Genomic DNA, 18,510 nt, shown 5'->3' on the forward strand with positions numbered 1-18,510 from the left:
CACAGGAACTAACCGCTTTATAAATTTGAATTATAGACAAGTGTCATTCAACTGAATTGAATATTAACTGCCATTTTATATAGTTTTGAATTAGAATTGTTTAAATTCGAATTCTGGACATTTAAGTTTTCCGAGAGCCTCTACTCTTCCCTGTGGAACCCAGAAGTTCGACCTCTGACCTACTTTCAGTACAATCTGAATTGACCCTTCCCAAAGACCCGCCCCCCTTAGTTACTGTTGCTTTGTCCGACAAGCTGTGGCGCTGTCACGCCAAATGCAGTGAAAAATACATTGCGGAGCAAAGAGGACACTGACAACACGTCGACAGACAAGACAGAGCAGGTTACTTATGATATTAAACAAAGTCCAGCTTTCAAACTGTGTAGTTATTAAAGAAATTCAAACAATAAAAACCGTTTTGTGGCTCTTTAATGGGTTGTGACCATGATCGTGACAGATTGCTGTAGTGCCTCAGCTCAAAAGGCTCCTTATTCGATCATCTCTTCCTACTAGTCCATTTATAGCATCAAATAAACATGAATGCACATGAGAATGAATGTTGTTTCACACAATTTTTCAAGTTTAACTCCACCGAGGTTAATCTTCTAATTTCTGACTGCTTTGTCGGACAAAATGGCGGATGCGGCGTTCTGATTGGTTAGATCGCTTGTCAATCAAACTCCTGGCGAAGGGTCAATTGCTGCATTTTGAATTTTAGAATACTGAATTTGGTGTTTCAAAATTATTATTTATGTTGAAACCCTGAAGCTGTATTTTTAATAAGTGGATATTTGCAGTCTAATAATTCAGAAAAAATACACTGTTTGAAAATACAGTGTAATGTAGGAAATTATGCCATAAAAACGTTAAATTCTGTTACATAATCAAAAGTCCAGGATTCAAGTTAAAAAAAAAAAAATCTAATTCAAAACTATATAAAATGGCACTTAATATTCAATTCTGTTAAATGACACTTGTCTATAATTCAAATTTACACAGTTAAAATTCAAATTGTTTTGTCATATTTCTAGCTCCATACATATATATTAAATAAATATATGAAGAGTTTGGTTCCAAAACGCAATAACTCCATTTTGATTAATTTGAGTAAAAAGGTGTTTTCTTTACCAAGAAAGTGGCAAGATGAAAACCACTATTTTCTGTTTCAAACTTTCACATAGCATCTTTTGGTTATAAAAACATAAAAAATTCAAATCTACATTTTGATTTTAAAAAGTTTATTATAAAAACGTATTATTTTTTTCCCCAAAATGCAATAAATCCATGACACCTTTTTTCAAAATGCCAGTAATCCATCAATATAAAAGTTATTTTTCAAATTGAAAATACACAACAAAGTAAGTTGATTCATATACATGACAGAGTCTAAACTTTGCCAATATTTATCTTATATACAGGCATTTTACTAAAAATACATTCAGCCGTCGCTCCCAAAATGAATCTTGTTAATGTTATAAATTATTTGTCATTACCGATTAAAGAGTATCTGGCGCCACCGCACGGTTAAATAAACACATTTGCCGAGTACATTGGTATTAAAAACGGCTTTTTAAAAAGCCTTCAATGTTTACAGTGGGTGGAATGGAGCGCTGTGATCGGTTGAGCGGATATATCACGTTCTGCAGAAAAAGGAGACTGGCGTTTGTCGCGTTTTGGAAAGAAAGGGAGAAAACATGACAGAATAACACGACGGATATCGCATTTTGCGCAAAATTAATAAATGACTTTTCAATACCGACCAGATACAATACTGATTTTGGTGGAAACTCAATTTTTTGAAAATGGCGTTTATCGCGTTTTGGAACCAAACTCTTCATATATACATGTAGATAAATAAAAACAATGTGTTTGCAACATTGACATTCTTGTAGGGAAAAAATGTTTTGTTTTGTAAAAAAAAAAAAAAAAAAAAAAAAAAAAAAAAAAAAAGCAGAAAAAAAAAAAAAAATGCAATGGCTTTCTCATCAATAGAATTATAAAAAAAATAAAATTAAATAAATAATTTACAATGTTCCAGATTAACTCTTGAAAATTCACTTCCTCTGCTATTTAAATGAATCAATGAATAAATAGCATAATCATATTCCAATAATAGATTAGCATATGTGGGCGACGAAGAGAATCAATAATCTGAAAATGTTCACTTTGAAAAATCTATTTTGAAAAGAAAGAAAACCTCAAGAGTAGCTGCAAAACACTAGACAGTTAAATTTTCCTGCTTAAAGCAGATTTGCTTCTCTTTCAGCTAGAGAGAGAGAAAAAAGCTTTCTCCTCTGACAAGGAGGATAAAGGAGGATGAATCAGAAAGCTGATTCATTCACTCTAACTCTTTTTTACTTTCAGAATTGCCAAACTGCAAAACACCGGGACACCCGCCTCACTCCCGAGAGTTCGGGATCACATAATGCCTGATATGAAAGGCACTTAACCAAACTCGATAAATAAATGTGCATTCTAAATAGGCAGGGACCCGAGAAACAGGGACACCTTTACGAGCCTTGGCGCGGAGAGATTGTCACAATGATGGAGTTAGAATTCCATGCGCTTGCTGTATATCTGAGGTGGGCTGCCTGAGGAATCAGTCTTATTTCCACCCTCCGTACCGCTGGAGATCGTTCAAAGAGCCAGACAGAAAGGCAAATCGACTGGACCTCCCTCATTCAGACATCCATTTTTCATCTCTGAGAGTGAGCTTGAAAAACACTTCTCACCATCAAACATCTAACTTCATATCCTGACAACAAATGAAGCAGGTCAAGTGAAGAGGTTTTCCATGCTTTAAGAAGAGTTTACTGTTTTTGATGCAACAAACTGTGAAAAATTGAAATATTGGCAAGGAACATCTTTCTCTTGAGTTGTCCTTGTGGACTGCAAGCCAAAAACAACATCCAGTGTGACAAGTGTTGATTGATTCACAAACAAATGACTCTTATGAGCCGGTTCATTTTAGTGAATCAAACACACACACACACACACACACACACACACACACACACAGAGAGAGAACAGTGTAGTCTGATTCCCAAATGAATTACTCTTTATCTGATGAATAGTCAGACATATAATGGGTTTGGATCAGTATGATGAATCTTTCACTGAACTGAATCCATCGGAGCCGTTAATCTAACATCTGATTCAGTTACTGAACCATTATTTTCAGTTAAATGGGTGTCAAAATGAATTTTTTGTCAGTATCATTACATGATAATCTATGAATGTCATTAAAGATACACATTTGCATTTTTTTGTAATAAAAAAACCATTTAATCTCTTAAAGATTATAATGTTCAGTAACATTGTGCATATGTTCTTGTTTTTATGTTTGCTGGCCCTGTAAGGATGGGGATGTGTGATTTTTTGCAGCATACGGCATGCACAGAGGAAGCAAACTCATATTTAAATTTAATGTGGAAGCAACTGTTTTCAAATATGTGGATTTATACACATCCAAAAACTCAAGCTGTCTTTTGCAGGCCTAGTACAGCATGTGTGTGTGTGTGTCCCATCAAATATAGCATATTTAAATGTCATCACAGCTCTCCCAGTGAACTCCTGTTACATCACTGTGCAAGAGGTCATGCCATACGCTGCATCTTGTTTGTACAGTTCCCAGAGATAACAGACATTAGAGGAAAGGGGGAGAGAAAAAAAGAAAACAACCCCCTGCTCTTTTGCCCAGAGGCACCAGAACTCTCGGCTTAACACGGAGGCATAATTCATCGCAACTTGAATTAAATTACATCGGAGACTTGGGGCTCCCGTACATTATTGATACACTTACAGCTATTCCATCTGACACAGAAATCTATATTCACCAACAAAAAAGAAAGCCTGTCAGAGGCTATTTATGCCTCCCAAGCAGAATGTCTGTTTCAACAGCGTGTTACAGTGAGAACTCTGGTAAGCACATACAGATAAAATGAAAAAAACCTCAACAGACTGAACAACTTCACATTTAATCATGGCTTTGATCTGGTGTAATTTAAACAGTAAAACACACCCTTATGCACTTGCTCGTTTTTCATCATCGCACATTTTTACCTTCTTATTTATATCATAATGTGTTCGCATCCCCTACCTCACCTGACCTTGACATAATTCCCTAACAGTAAGGTTTTATATTTGACAAGGTCAATTAAGTATTGGTGCATTCCACGAAATAGCATATATATTATACATTATGACTTAAAAGATTTTATATTATTTAGTAAGAAGGTTTTTGAAAGAAGACTTTTATGCTCACCAAGGCTGTGTTTATTTGATTTAAAATACAGTAAAAAATTGTAATATTGTGAAATATTATTACAATTTAATTTTTACTTTAATATATTTTAAAATGTCATTTATTCCTGTGATGGCAAAACTGAATTTTCAGCATCATTACTCCAGTCTTCAGTGTCACATGATCCTTCAGAAATCATTCTAATATGCTGATTTAATTATTATTTTTTTTTTTTTGTGGAAACTCTTATTTTTTAGGGTTAGTTAATATTTAATGTAATTCTCCGATGATATAAATGTCTTTACTGTCACCTTTGATCAATTTAACACATCCTTGCCGAATAAAAGTATAATTATTATTATTTTTAACTGACCTCAAAACTTTTTGTATTGTAGTGAATATATGTCTAATGGCTTTCATTTCATTTCAATCAATCAATCAATCAATCAATCAATCAATAACTTTTTCTATAAATAACTCCACAGCCAGGGCATTTTTTAAATTGAAATGTTAATTAAAATTTGAAAATTTGGAAATATGGACTGTGATAGGCCAAAAACATTCATGAGAAGGGGGAAAAAAAATTAATTAAATAAAGCTTCTGGATTTTTGATGTGTACAAAAATGCCTATAACAGCACACAGTAAAAGGTGTTGTCAGTTAGGGGCCATTTACATGACTGTTTTCAAAACTGAAAACTTTTTATGTGTTTTGTGGGCCTGAAAAGACAAACTTTTGAAAACGGGTTTCAAGGTGCACGTTTTTGAAAACTATACCATTATCGTCTGTGTATTCTACAAATATACAAATTTGTGAAAAATTTGACGTCGTGTTACATGTCTATAGGCGCAAATTTTTCTTTACAAAATGACAGCGCCAACTACTGGCCTGGCATGAATAATACAGTGTGTTTGGTCGTTTTAACAGATCCATGTGAATGGGGATCATTTTGATAACCCTCTGGGGTGGTGTTTGGTCATTTTTTTGACCTCCCCAAAAAAACTTTAGAAATTTAAATATTGCTGCTTCTTTGGAATGTTATTAAAAAAAAACAAATTGTGGACTTGATTCGAAAAAGCTACTTCATAAAAAACAAAAACAAAAAAAAAGTCACACTGTTTTGTTCAGGTCAAAAATGACTGCCATTGGAAATGAATGGGAAATACGCAAAAATATGAAAGTACAAACTTTTTTTTTTTTTGCATGTACAAACTACATATCATCCACAATGCAGAAAAAAAGTGCACATCAATGAAGGAGTGACACTCTAAAATATCAAAAGTGCAAAAATAGTCACACCCACAGACACACAAACAACACACTATTATATACACACATGGTGTGGCTGTAACAATATGGCAAAGTTGAGCCAGAAGACTCAAATAAGAGGTTGAAATCAGGTTGATTAATCTAATATACATTCCTGTTCATTTTTGTTGAATTTTGATGTCATGTGTAACAAAAGGTTTGACTGTAGTAAAATAAATGCAAAAACTGACACTTCAAACCAGCTTTTCAAACAAAAACAAACAAACAAAAATCTAAACCTTTACAAATGTTGTATTTGAGAATGTTTAAATATATTTAAATCCACAACTTAATAAAAATAAGTATTTATCTTTAAAAATAAGTATGTATGTCTAAAAACAACTAGAGAATTTAGAAGCCTTTTTATATAGAGCTATACAGGAATCTAGCGGATAAACCATGGCACTACAGATGTTTTTCTTTTTTTTACTCCCACCAGATGGAACTAATCTGCCTTCAATTGGATTTTAAAGGCATTGTGTCTCTATTTTAACATGAAATACTCATTTAAATGAAAAATAATAATAAAAATTAGAGAAAAAAAAATGGAGAAATATTTTCTATGGGAATTGTTTATCATAATTACAAAAAATACAAAAGAAAAAAAAAAAATATTATTGAGCAAAAATATATTACATTAATTTTAATGAAAATAAAAAAAGTTTCAGGTGTTGGGTAACTTTTGACCGCAAACAACGCAAGTGTGACCCCCAAATGAACAAAACCAGAGGGTAGTCACTGTTTTTTTATTTTAATGAGGAAACAAAAAGACACCATTTATGTGGAATGAGCCCCATATCTCTCTACTTTCTTATTCTTATAAATATTCTTCTTATATATTTTAGACATATGCACACACACACATTCACACTATTTTTCCTTTGGTTTTGTCCGCCCTTCTATTAAGTTGCGAATGTGCTGAATCTCCTCCTTTCTTTGTTGTGACATTTCCAGATCTCGGAGAGCTCTCCGGAAACAGCCTGCTCCATTACAACCGGCTGAATTACTGTAATCTTTTCAAATATCACAATCCCCTTCCATTAGCCCAACCTACTCTTAAGATACTGTGACAGGAGTGTGTAAATACATCTACAGTCACCACACACAAAGCGACAATAAACATCTATTAGATTAAAAGGGCTAAACAGTTCTGGGTGATTAGAGAGGGGGACAAATAAACAGACATACTTTGAAATGTGCTTAGCTGCTATTTACAAAAAGAAAAAAAAATAGCAAGTCCTACAAAGGGTTTTCACACCTGCGTTCGTTATTTTACTTAATTTCTTTACTGCTAAACTCATTTATAAACACATTGAGGTACAAACAAAGATAAAAAAGGTCAAAGTATCTTCTATTGTGTTCTACAGAAGAAAGTAAGATGATACAAGGGTGAGTAAATGGCAGAATTACTATTATTATTTTTTTAACTAAAGGTCAGTTCACACCAAGGATGATAACTATAACAAATGATGTAGATCTAAAAATCATTTGAAGTATAAAAGAATAGCAGAGTCCACACCAAAACTATAATGGCACAGAGGAAAGATACACCGATCAGGCATAACATTATGACCACCTTCCTAATAATGTGTTGGTCCCCCTTTTGCTGTCAAAACAGCCCTGACCCGTCGAGGCATGGACTCCACTAGACCGCTGAAGGTGTGCTGTGGTATCTGACACCAAGATGTTAGCAGCAGATCCTTTAAGTCCTGTAAGCTGTGAGGTGGAGCCTCCATGGATCAGATTTGTTTGTTCAGCACATCCCACAGATGCTCCACTGGATTGAGATCTGGGGAATTTGGAGGCCAAGTCAACACCTCAAACTCATTGTTGTGCTCCTCAAACCATTCCTGGACCATTTTGCTTTGTGGCAGGGTGCATTATCCTGCTGAAAGAGGCCACAACCACCAGGGAATACCGTTTCCATGAAAGGGATGCAACAATGCTTAGGTAGGTGGTCCAAGTAACGTGTCAAAGTAACATCCACATGGATGACAGACCCAAGGTTTCCCAGCAGAACATTGCCCAAAGCATCACACCACCTCCGCTGACTTGCCTTCTTCACATAGTGTGTCCTGGTGCCATGTGTTCCCCAGGTAAGTGGCGCACATGCACCCGGCCATCCACGTGATGTAAAAGAAGACGTGATTCATCAGACCAGGCCACCTTCTTCCATTGCTCTGTGCATAGGCGCCGATCCCGTGGGTGCTCGGGGGCTGGAGCACCCACGGAAATGGTCGAGCACCCACGGAAAAATACGAGATATTCTCCATTGATTTTAACCAATAGAAAATCAATTGGAGCTTTCAGACACTATCTTCACCCTTTTTTATAGTTTATTTAAGGCCGTTTATATGGCAATATTTTAATGGCAAACGTCGAGAGCGCATCCAAGTGATGCGCGCGAGCACAAATGACTCTGCTCTCGATCATGCGCGCGCTTAAACTCTGCTTGCATGAGATATCAGCGAGAGCATGACTCGCGACAACACTCGTGAAAAGAATGTGCTTTTTGGGTCGAAATTGTCATATTGCTGCACGGATATAATGCAAATAAAACATCAAGTTGACGTTGATTTGAGTTAAATAAGAAGCGAACTAGCGCTGAAACGTGTTGTTTTTGAAATCATGCAAGTATATACACGTCAATCTATTGCTTGACTCTTCTTTCTAGGGAAATCACTAACAAAATGCACACATACATTTTCCTGCTCTTGATATACAAACATTAACTTCTTTGAACTTTATGAGGAAAAAAACGATTTGAGGGCAGATTTGAAACACTGATAATAATAGCACGGCTGGACCTCTGACTGTATTAACGAAAATCCTACCACTACACTATTAGAGAACACGAAAACTGAAAGTGGATTTATCTGTAATATAATAGCCTATATGGGGGTTGATGTGGGGCACTGGGCACCCACCGGCAGAAACATAAATCGGCGCCTATGGCTCTGTGGTCCATTTCTGATGCTCACATGCCCACTGTTGGTGCTTTCGGCAATGGACAGGGGTCAGCATGGGCACCCTGACTGGTCTGCAGCTGTGCAGCCTCATACACAACAAACTGTGATGCACTGTGTAATCACCTTTCTATCAGAACCAGCATTAACTTCTTGAGCAATCTGAGCTACAGTAGCTCGTCTGTTGGATCGGACATCAATGAGCCTTGGCCGCCCATGACCCTGTCGCCAGTTCACCACTGTTCCTTCCTTGGACCACTTTGATAGATACTGACCACTGCAGACCAGGAACACCCCACAAGAGCTGCAGTTTTAGAAATGCTCTGACCAAGTCGTCTAGCCATCACAATTTGGCTCCTGTCAAACTCGCTCAAATTCTTACACTTGCCCATTTTTCCTGCTTCTAACACATCAACTTTGAGGACAAAATGTTCACTTGCTGCCTAATATATTCCACCCACTAACAGGTGAAGTGATGAAGAGATAATCAGTGTTATTCACCTCACCGGTCAGTGGTCATAATGTTATGCCTGATCGGTGTATTGTTGAAATTACTTTCAGAATGATTTTTTCCAAGCTAATGAACAATAAAAGCTTTGACAGCCAATCAGAATCCATTCTACAGTGACCGGGAGGGGACATGTTCGGTTCATTTAGTTTTGTCGTGGCCACAACATATAAACTCGTGGGAACGTGATAATATGTCGTGGCCACAAGATATTAATTTGTGGGAACGTGATAACTCGTGGCCACGAGATCATATGGTGATGGAACAGGAATTTTTCTCGTGGCCATGAGTTAAATCCATAAACAACCTGGAACTATCACAAATGGATGAGACCATGATAATATTTATTTTTAATTAATAATGAAAAATAAAGGTGGAATATATATATATATATATATATATATATATATATATATATATAATATTCCCATAAATGAACTCCCTGTAAAATTCCCGTGCGCCTACAAAAATAAAATAAAATCATAAATAAAGCTTTCAAAGGTTATATACAAATAATGAACAAAATATTCTAAAATAGTAACACATTTTTTAAACTTAAACTCTGAACTTAATTTGAATGCTGTCACAGGCACGAGGGGCTACAAGAGAAAACAGACACTCATTTAAGCTACTGTCGTCAGAAATAGGCTACAGAAATACAATCATACTTTATTGCCAATACAAAACTTTATTGGCATGATCGGGCATTTACAGTATTTAACCAACAGAATACAAACTTTCAGTAACAAAGTACAGAATATTAATTAGATAAAGAAATGTGGGAAATGAAGGGGAAAATAAAGCAAATAAATGTACAAATGTAATTAAAAATAATATAAAAATATTAAATGATAAGTGAATGGATTTAAAAGACTTGGATGGGATTAAAATGTACAACGTTTAAACATTTACTGATAAAGTTCATGCGAATGCTGTCTAAGTAACATAGCGCACAATACAATATAATATGCACTATGTTAATATAATAATTTCTTAATTCCATCCTCTTTCTAAATTAAAAATAAATATGTCAGTAATTAATATTCATGAGTCAGGACTTTAGAATAGCATGATGCTAAAAGAGCACACATGCCTATCATTTTCAGCATGTAAATACGCATTTATATGATCAAAGAACCATTATTAGTCTCATCCGTTTCTGATAGTTCCAGGTTGCTATGGTCACGCAGGTTGTTTACACATGTAACTCGTGGCCATGAGAAATAGATGTCGTTCCCTCAACATAATGAAGTTGTGGCCACGAGAAAAATATATCGTTCCCTCACCATACGATCTCGAGGCCACGACTTTACATCGTGTGGCCACAACAATGTCGTTACCTCGACAAAATGATCTTGTGGCCACGAGTTATTATCACGTTCCCACCAATTAATATCTTGTGGCCACGACATATCACGTTCCCAAGAGTTTATATGTTTTGGCCGAGACAAAACTAAATGAACCGAACATGTCCCCTCCCGGTCACCGTACCATTCCGCTTTAAAGAGCTTGAGCATTTAAATCAGCAGACAATATAACTGCAGCGCGTGCTTATAATGAAACAGAATGATATTGTGTGTTTGTGTGGACACAAATATAGGCTAGTTCTCTGTTCTTGGTGTTAACGGGCCTTAATCCTTTAAAAAACATATATTTATAGATTACAGATAATATAAATATTACTTAATGACTATTTTCACCTCAGTATTTGCAGCTGTTGGCAAAAATATTCCAGCTAAGCTAAAAATTACTCATGCTTTGAGTCACATACTGTCTATATTTTTAAATTCAACATTTCTCAGCAAATCTGAATTCAAATATTTAACCAGACTCAGTTTCGGTACGCGCCTGCTAAATGAAGCAGGCATGAAAGCACACTAACTCTGCACTGTCACCGCTGTTTGCACCACATCTTGAAGATAGATTCAGAGAGCCGCAAGCCTTCAGGCCAAAAAAAAAAAGGGGGCGGGAAAAATAGGAGTCATTTTCTCCCTTCGTGAACTGACACTTTTTCCCTCTTCTCTCCTCACAGCGGTAGATTATCTTCCAATGATAGCGCAGGCTGGGGCCTCAGCGCGGCAAGGCAGACACTAAATTGGCCTGCCGACACACTCGGCACTTATCATACATGCTAATGGCCCGGCTCGCTGTGGGCAGGCGGCAATCCTGGCTGGGCAGCCGGGGCACACTGAGAGAGAAGGGCGGGAACGGTAACAGAAATGAGAGCGACAACCTCCACACTGCCTGCGGGAGGCAAGGGCACCGCCAGGGAGGACATGAACATAGAATTCACATAATTCTGCTGCAGGCACGCACAGTTATGGTGCGGCATTGCTCTTTACGCGTTAGGGGCAAGGAGGTATTGGGGTATTGACTGAGTACTTGATCACTTAGTAACGGGCGGATAAAGAAAAGGATGTGTTCCTGAATATGATGTGAGGAGAGATGGCTTATGCAGTCCATACTGTTCCAAGGTTGGAGAGGTGATGATTCCAGAGAGAGAGAGAGAGAGAGAGAGAGAGAGAGAGAGAGAGAGAGAGAGAGAGAGAGCGACAGAGAATCAAAAAGGAGAGGGAGATACCATGTGCAGTCATATGTCCATGAGAACTCCCAGAGAGAGGGTTTACATGGGGTCAGGATACAGTCACTTCTTCCATGGCTTCAAACAGCCTCCAGTCTATAAATAACACTTCCTGGGCTGGTACCTAAAAATAGCCATCTATTGAATGCTCCCTCATTTAGCTATGAGTCACAATGGTCCAACATCCCACTTGTCGATTAGTGAGATTGGGTGGGTGTTAACATTTTGCACAGTAAGGGTCATTCCCACTATGCAGTGCACTTTCATATCCCCCCATATACATAAATAAATATAAATAAACATAATTATTCCAAACTTTTGACAAGTAATCTATATGAAATTAAAAAAAAAAAACTATATAAAAATAATAATATAATATCATTGATACAATTCTTTTTTTTAAATTTCCATATAAAAATATTATAATATATATATATTTAATATATAAATGTATAAAATCATATAAACACATACATAAATATATAAACACAAAAATAAATGTATATATATATATATATATATATATATATATATATATATATTTATTATATATATATATAAATATATTATTGATAATACTGTTTTTTATTTTCATGTTGAAAAATATTTATATAATAAGAACTCACTATATATATATATATATATCATATTCATTTTAATCAGTTTAAATATAGCAAAATGTATAAATTATATTAAAAAAATATATCTATAAAAATATGTATATAATATAAATTCATATTAGTTATTTTTATCACAATATAACAATTCTGTGATGTTTGAAGTTGAAAAGGTGCTGCATAACAAGAATGACCCGTAAAACCCTGTGGAAGAAAACTATGTTCATGAAACTATGCTCTATAGCAGTCCAGGATTTCAACCACTTATCCGGCCCAGTCGGCTCACGTTCACACAGTATTCCTCATGACAGACAGCACTGGAGGAGATAAAAGTCCCTGGAATGCCTGATAAATTGCAGAATGTTTGGAATGGAACTTCAGAAAAAAGCTCCCACACAGACTTAACAGGATATTATGGCTCTGAATGTGCTGTTCGAAAGGCATGGAAAATAGTCAAAACAACCATTAGGGTCGGTCTATTAATAGTGCTTCCCTTCTCTATCTTTGTAATCTGGAACTAGTTGTGCTGTGCTATCGTTTAATTATTTTCACTGCTAAAATAACCAGACATAATGTGTGTTTGGCTCCCTAAATGATTTACCTCTAAAGTGGACTTACATTTCAAATGAATATCTACAGAGAGAGTTCACTGCAAGGTAATCTCCATCCATCTCAACCCCTTCGTGTGGGATCTAACCTGCCTGCTGGATGCTGCGTTCCTGTCTCCAAGCCTGTGGATCAAGGAAATGTCTTCTGAATGTTTAATGTCTGGCTATATTTCCAGGCCAGATATCAAATGAGCTGATCAGGAAGCCTGGAGTCTGTAGAGACCTTCACCGGTCCAGCTTTCCAGATCCTGGAACCATTTAGGGTCATTTATGGATATCCAGGGCCCTGGCAGCTCGAGAGTGGCCTTACTGGGTCAACAGAGCCTCTCTATAAACAGCTACTGAGCCTGGCTCGTTCTCTGCTCCACAGCCTAGGGTCGAGGGTCACAGATGGTGCCTCTGAAGATGGCGGCTCACCAAGCAGGCAGTCGACGTACAAAGCTGGCATTTCCACAAGCAGAGGGAGATCATTACGGCCGCTGTACAAAATATTCATGATAATAACAATATTACCATGGTCGAATTAGCAAGTCAAATATGCACACAAGCCTGCTAGCAGACGAGGCTTCAGAGACCACTTTGATCTTGTTGGCAAAAGCAACTTGATGATGGCAATTGAAATCAGTAAGAAGAGCAAAAGGAAGGACGGTTTCTGCCCAACACGCCTTGACCTTTTTCTTGTTTTTTTTAAAGCCTTTCCGTTCCCAGCGTATCATCTGAGAAATGATCTGAACTGAGAGACCATGACAAAGCTGTCATTTTAAGTAAATGTTTTCCCTTCGCCACATTTATCTTTTTCTTAAACCTTCGTGACTGCTATTAGCTATGCAAGTAATTCTCCAATGGCCCAATTTAAGCCAGCCAGTCGATCAACAGCGAGGTTCCTGCTATGAGACGCTGGGGGAAACGTGTTAAAAAAAAAAGAAAAGAAAATTCAGGCTTTCTCTAGACGCTCGTTGAATAATGAGAACATTTGATGCAATATCATATAAAAATCAATGGAGAGACAGGGGAGAGGCTGGTCACATTGTGTTGTCATGTTTAGAATGGAATACTGGGATATATTATGTCATTAGCAGGGTTTGGGAAGCTACTTTGAAACTGTAATTAAAACTACTACTGTTTAAAGTAGTTAAACTAAGTTTGAACAAGCTATTTTGCAATACAATCTCATATAGGGTCACACCAATAAAATTGAGCATCAACATTAAGGCCCTACGATTTCCTCGATGGAGGAAAAATTGGATGGAATTGCGGAATCCAGTATTATTCCACGTTATACAATTAACTGTATAAAGCGGAATGTCACAGAATTTGTCTCATTTTTGAAGAATAAATAAAAAGTAGGTCAGTACACTTAAATCAAATCACGATATAAACTAGTGTCTGTGAATATTAAACCACAAAAAGACTATTTAAATATGAATCCTGCATGTCTCTGTGTGAATAAATGGCGCAGATGTGCGGTTTCATTTTCGACATACTGAGGCACGCGTGATGCTCGCAGTGTTTTCAGCCTTTGCCGCCTCACTATGTGAGGACATGAATGTATGAACTTCATCTCCAGAGCCGCTTTGAGAGTCACTTTGTGAGCATTTTACTGTTTCATTTGAGGAAAAACTATTGTCATATCATAAACGCACAGAAACTCAAAGATCTTCATGGCAACCAGTCAAAATAAAAGTTTGGTTTAACTTTGGAAATTGTGACAGAAATATATTACTGTTGTACAGTAGAATTTGGCTTCGTCTCAATGCAATAATAATAATAATAATACTAAAACCAATGATAATTATTATTAAAACATTTTTTAAGGAATAATCACAATTTTTCTTCCATGTTTTAAGCTCTGTTGTGCAGCACTTTGACAAAAAATGTTTGTTTAATTACATATGATTAAAAGATTCATTTTTATGCCTTCATTTGATTGTCAGAAAAATTTAAATACACAACACAGAATTTCTAAAAAAACAAATAATTTTTACAGAAATTAATTTTGTTGTTTTTATAAATTCAATTTATTAGACATGCATTTTGATTATTAAAATTTAGTTATGTTTTCTGGAATACAGAAAACAGAATTCAGTAAAAATAAAATGGAATTCGAGAAAAAAAAACAAAAAAAAACTTATTTCATAGGGTCCTAAAAATGTAATTTTTGTTAAACTTTTAACAAATTGTTGTTGAACTGTTTCATGAAAAAAAAAAAAGATCCAATAACGAACCAACGTAGTTAAATTTACCTAGTTAACGCCCCAACACTGGCCATCAATGCCACAAATCAGTCCTCAGTTCGATCACATGGAAAACTCCAGGAGGCTCATGGCTCTCAGTGATTTGTAAGTATAAGTAATTGAACTTTACTGACAGCGCTGACCTTCATTAAAAATCCTGCTAACTGGCTGTCATGTAGAATGACACCAGGGTTGTCCTCATTTGGTGATTCGTTGCGAAAACTGCAAGCTGCATCTGTGGCTCGCCTGGAGAAGCCTCAAGGTCAGGAACCGTGTCCCTCTGCTGTCTTTCATTCTCAAAAGCTTGGCAAGACATGGGGAAATCTAATACGAACCGTAGCAGCAAACATAAAATCATGGGACAGGGCATCAGGTGCCAACATGCAAGAAGCACCCAGGCTTTGATTTTTAAATCTTCTTTCAATCTTTTGCACCACACACTTTTAACAAGCCCCCAGAATGACTGCCAGATCCTTTCCCAGTCTTCCCTGGCTGAGGGAATTGCGACGGGGGAAAAGAGACAGGCCTTTACTCCCAGCCTGGCAGACAGGGATCCAAGACACAATTTCATGGTTTGTGGCCGGTGCACACCAGTGACTCTTCATCCCCTTGAAAGCAGGCTGGTCGGGGATAGGGATGACACCCCCCACCCAAACGCGCACGCACCCAGCAGCCCTGTCACCCTCACTGTACGCTGCCCATTATAGGCACCCATTCTGCTTCCAGGATCAAATATTAATCCCGGCCTCTGAATTGAAAAATTGCAAAGAGGTGAAACCAACTCACCATTTTATTATTGATTTCGTGAAAATGAATCTCGCAGACCTTTTCCACCACATCCTCGTTCTCGAAAGTTACAAAGCCGAATCCTGTGAAGGAGGAGAGGATGGGAGAAGGGGAAGAGAGAAAACAGGGGAAGAAAAGAAGGAGGGGAGAAAAAAAAAAAACAGCTCATGATTGAAGTGAACCAACACAGAAGCAGTTAAATGAACAGGAAAAAAGCAACAAATATCTGTTGATTGCTATTATCGTATGGAGCAGGCATAAATGAGCCATTGAATCGTGCAGCAATCTTCGTTTTATCTGGTCCTAATGCCATGCAAATTATGTATCTAGTACAGAGCAGGAACTCTTTTGCTGTTAAAATGATGAAGTCCTGGGCACTATTAAAATAGCTTTGAGTCTGCTCCTCAGAGATGGAGGAAGCTCAAAGCTGTTTTAATGGGATTTGTAGAGCCAGCCGGCATCTGAATTCCATTACCAAATATTTGATGTTTCTTTGCGAGTTTTTCAATACGTGACACACTATTTTTCCTCATTCCTAAGTGCTTCTACTGAGGATCCATTTTCACCTCACAGAGCACAACAGAGACACATCATCCATAAGGAACGGGGAACATCCTGTGATTAACAAAAAAAATTAAAAAAAATAAAAAAAAAATATATATATATATATATATATATATATATATATATATATATATATATATATATATATATATATATATATATATATATATGCTAAAACCCATTGAGATTAAGTCTCAAACTAGACCTGGATGTTTTGCAACACACAATCACACATGCACAAATATACACGCAACCAGGGGGCAAGAAACAATCTGAAACATGGGGGGGGGCACATTATAAGCACTAATCAGTTTTAGTCTTGAATGTTAATCAGCTGACATAACATACACCCAGTAGACACTCACCGTTTTCAAGAAAAAAAATTTATGAAATGTCATATAATGTAATCATTAAGTAAAAAAAAGATCCTTACAGCTTGAATACATTTGAGTGAACACATCCTGATTATAATCTTTTTTTTTTTTAAATGCAGTTTTGTATATTTGTTAGATTTTTAATAATGGTACTAATAATGAGAATCAATTTTCAAAAATAATAAAGCAGTTTTGTTAATATATTTGAATAATGACAAAATAACAACAATAAATATAACAAATTTAGTGCTGTCAAAAATAGCGCTTTAATGCATAAGATTATTTTTTTCAGTTTAATGCAATGAAGGCAGCATCCGTTTTTTCCGTCATAATTTTGCTAGATTTACATTATATGATCACTCTCTCATTCACGCAAATGCTTTTAAACCATTCAAGCGCCACAAGACAAACAAGAACGTGCTGTCTGTGAATGTCGTGTCTCGCACACGACTCGTGTACACAGCAACACGCGCCAGTATTGAGTTCTCTTTCGCGCTTGAATAAACAATAACACCCAGAATTATGCCAAAATGCCCGTTTTGTCCAGTATCCTCATAAGAGCCGTCTTAAGTGAGCTAAATAACACCTTATATGAACTTAAAGAGTTGTGAGAAAATGAGATGCGCGTCATGTTCGGCGGCGACAGCTCTTAAAGTCACAGCAGCCTAATAAACCAGTTGTTGTGATGTCTGTCATTAATGTTAATCATAGAATAAAAGGTAACAGAGAAAATTGTAATTTTAATAAGAATTAAGATATATTTAATTTATAATTTATGCAGTGAAGACTGTTAAGTGTTTGATAACTTTATTCCATTTCTATATATTTCCTACCTGTTAGACAGGTAAGGCGACAGGTAAATATGACTTTTGTTATAATGGGTTTATGTGAAGATTGTTTTAAGTTCACTTAAATTAAAACCTAATAAATGATGAAATCGATAGTCAGTTATACTGTAATGTTGAATGTCTATTATCAATGTTTTTTTTGTTTGTTTTTTTTTTAATTCTTTTTTTTTTTTTTAATTCTTTTTTTTTTTTAAATTCAGTACCAGTATTAGTATCAGTGATACTGGACTTAATTTATGAAAAGATGCCATTAAACAAATATTTAAAAATTTAAAAATTTATCTTTAAGTTGTTTCTACATTCATTTAAAGAGTATTACAATTATTACAATATAAAAAGATTAAAATCTGTAAATGGTTTTAATCATGATTAATTACAAAAAAAAATTGTGCGATTAATTAGTTAATTTTTTTAATCGATTTGCAGCACTAATCAGATATTTAATATTTAAAACAGAAATTAATAGATGCTCAAGATGTGTATTCAAGTCTATGTATGAGTTGAATATTTTTTATTATTATTATTTTTTTCAAGTATTTTTGAATAGCTATGACAACTGTAACTAGATAGCAGAGAATTTCTTTCTTCATATCAAGGCCAAAAAAAAAACTAAACTTTATTTTGTTAGGGAGAATAAAAATATTATTTTATATATAAAAAAATATCATAAATGTCATAATTATGACAAACATTTTGAAGTTGTGGGGGCCATGCCTCTTCACACAAACACACTCTCACACTTAGTCTGCTGCGTTCTACAAGCCTTCCAGTAACAGCAACAAGAGCAAAGATAGAGCACTTGCCCTGCTGCTTTTAGACAAGGCTTTTGGCTTTTAAGAAAGTGAGAGATAAGTCCCGGGGTCAACAGGTCAA

The 18,510-nt window shown here is 35.9% G+C and overlaps 1 protein-coding gene across 1 annotated transcript in view; it reads right to left on the reverse strand.

Annotated features, from left to right (window-relative positions):
* msi2b (musashi RNA-binding protein 2b) overlaps positions 1–18,510 on the reverse strand; it is a 306,172-nt gene that overhangs the window by 66,528 nt on the left and 221,134 nt on the right. The window contains 1 exon segment of the mRNA XM_048161917.1: positions 15,852–15,934. Coding sequence (XP_048017874.1) covers positions 15,852–15,934 — 83 coding nt within the window.

This window comes from Megalobrama amblycephala, linkage group LG16 (genome assembly GCF_018812025.1).
Source record: "Megalobrama amblycephala isolate DHTTF-2021 linkage group LG16, ASM1881202v1, whole genome shotgun sequence".
NCBI classification, from domain to species: domain Eukaryota; kingdom Metazoa; phylum Chordata; class Actinopteri; order Cypriniformes; family Xenocyprididae; genus Megalobrama; species Megalobrama amblycephala.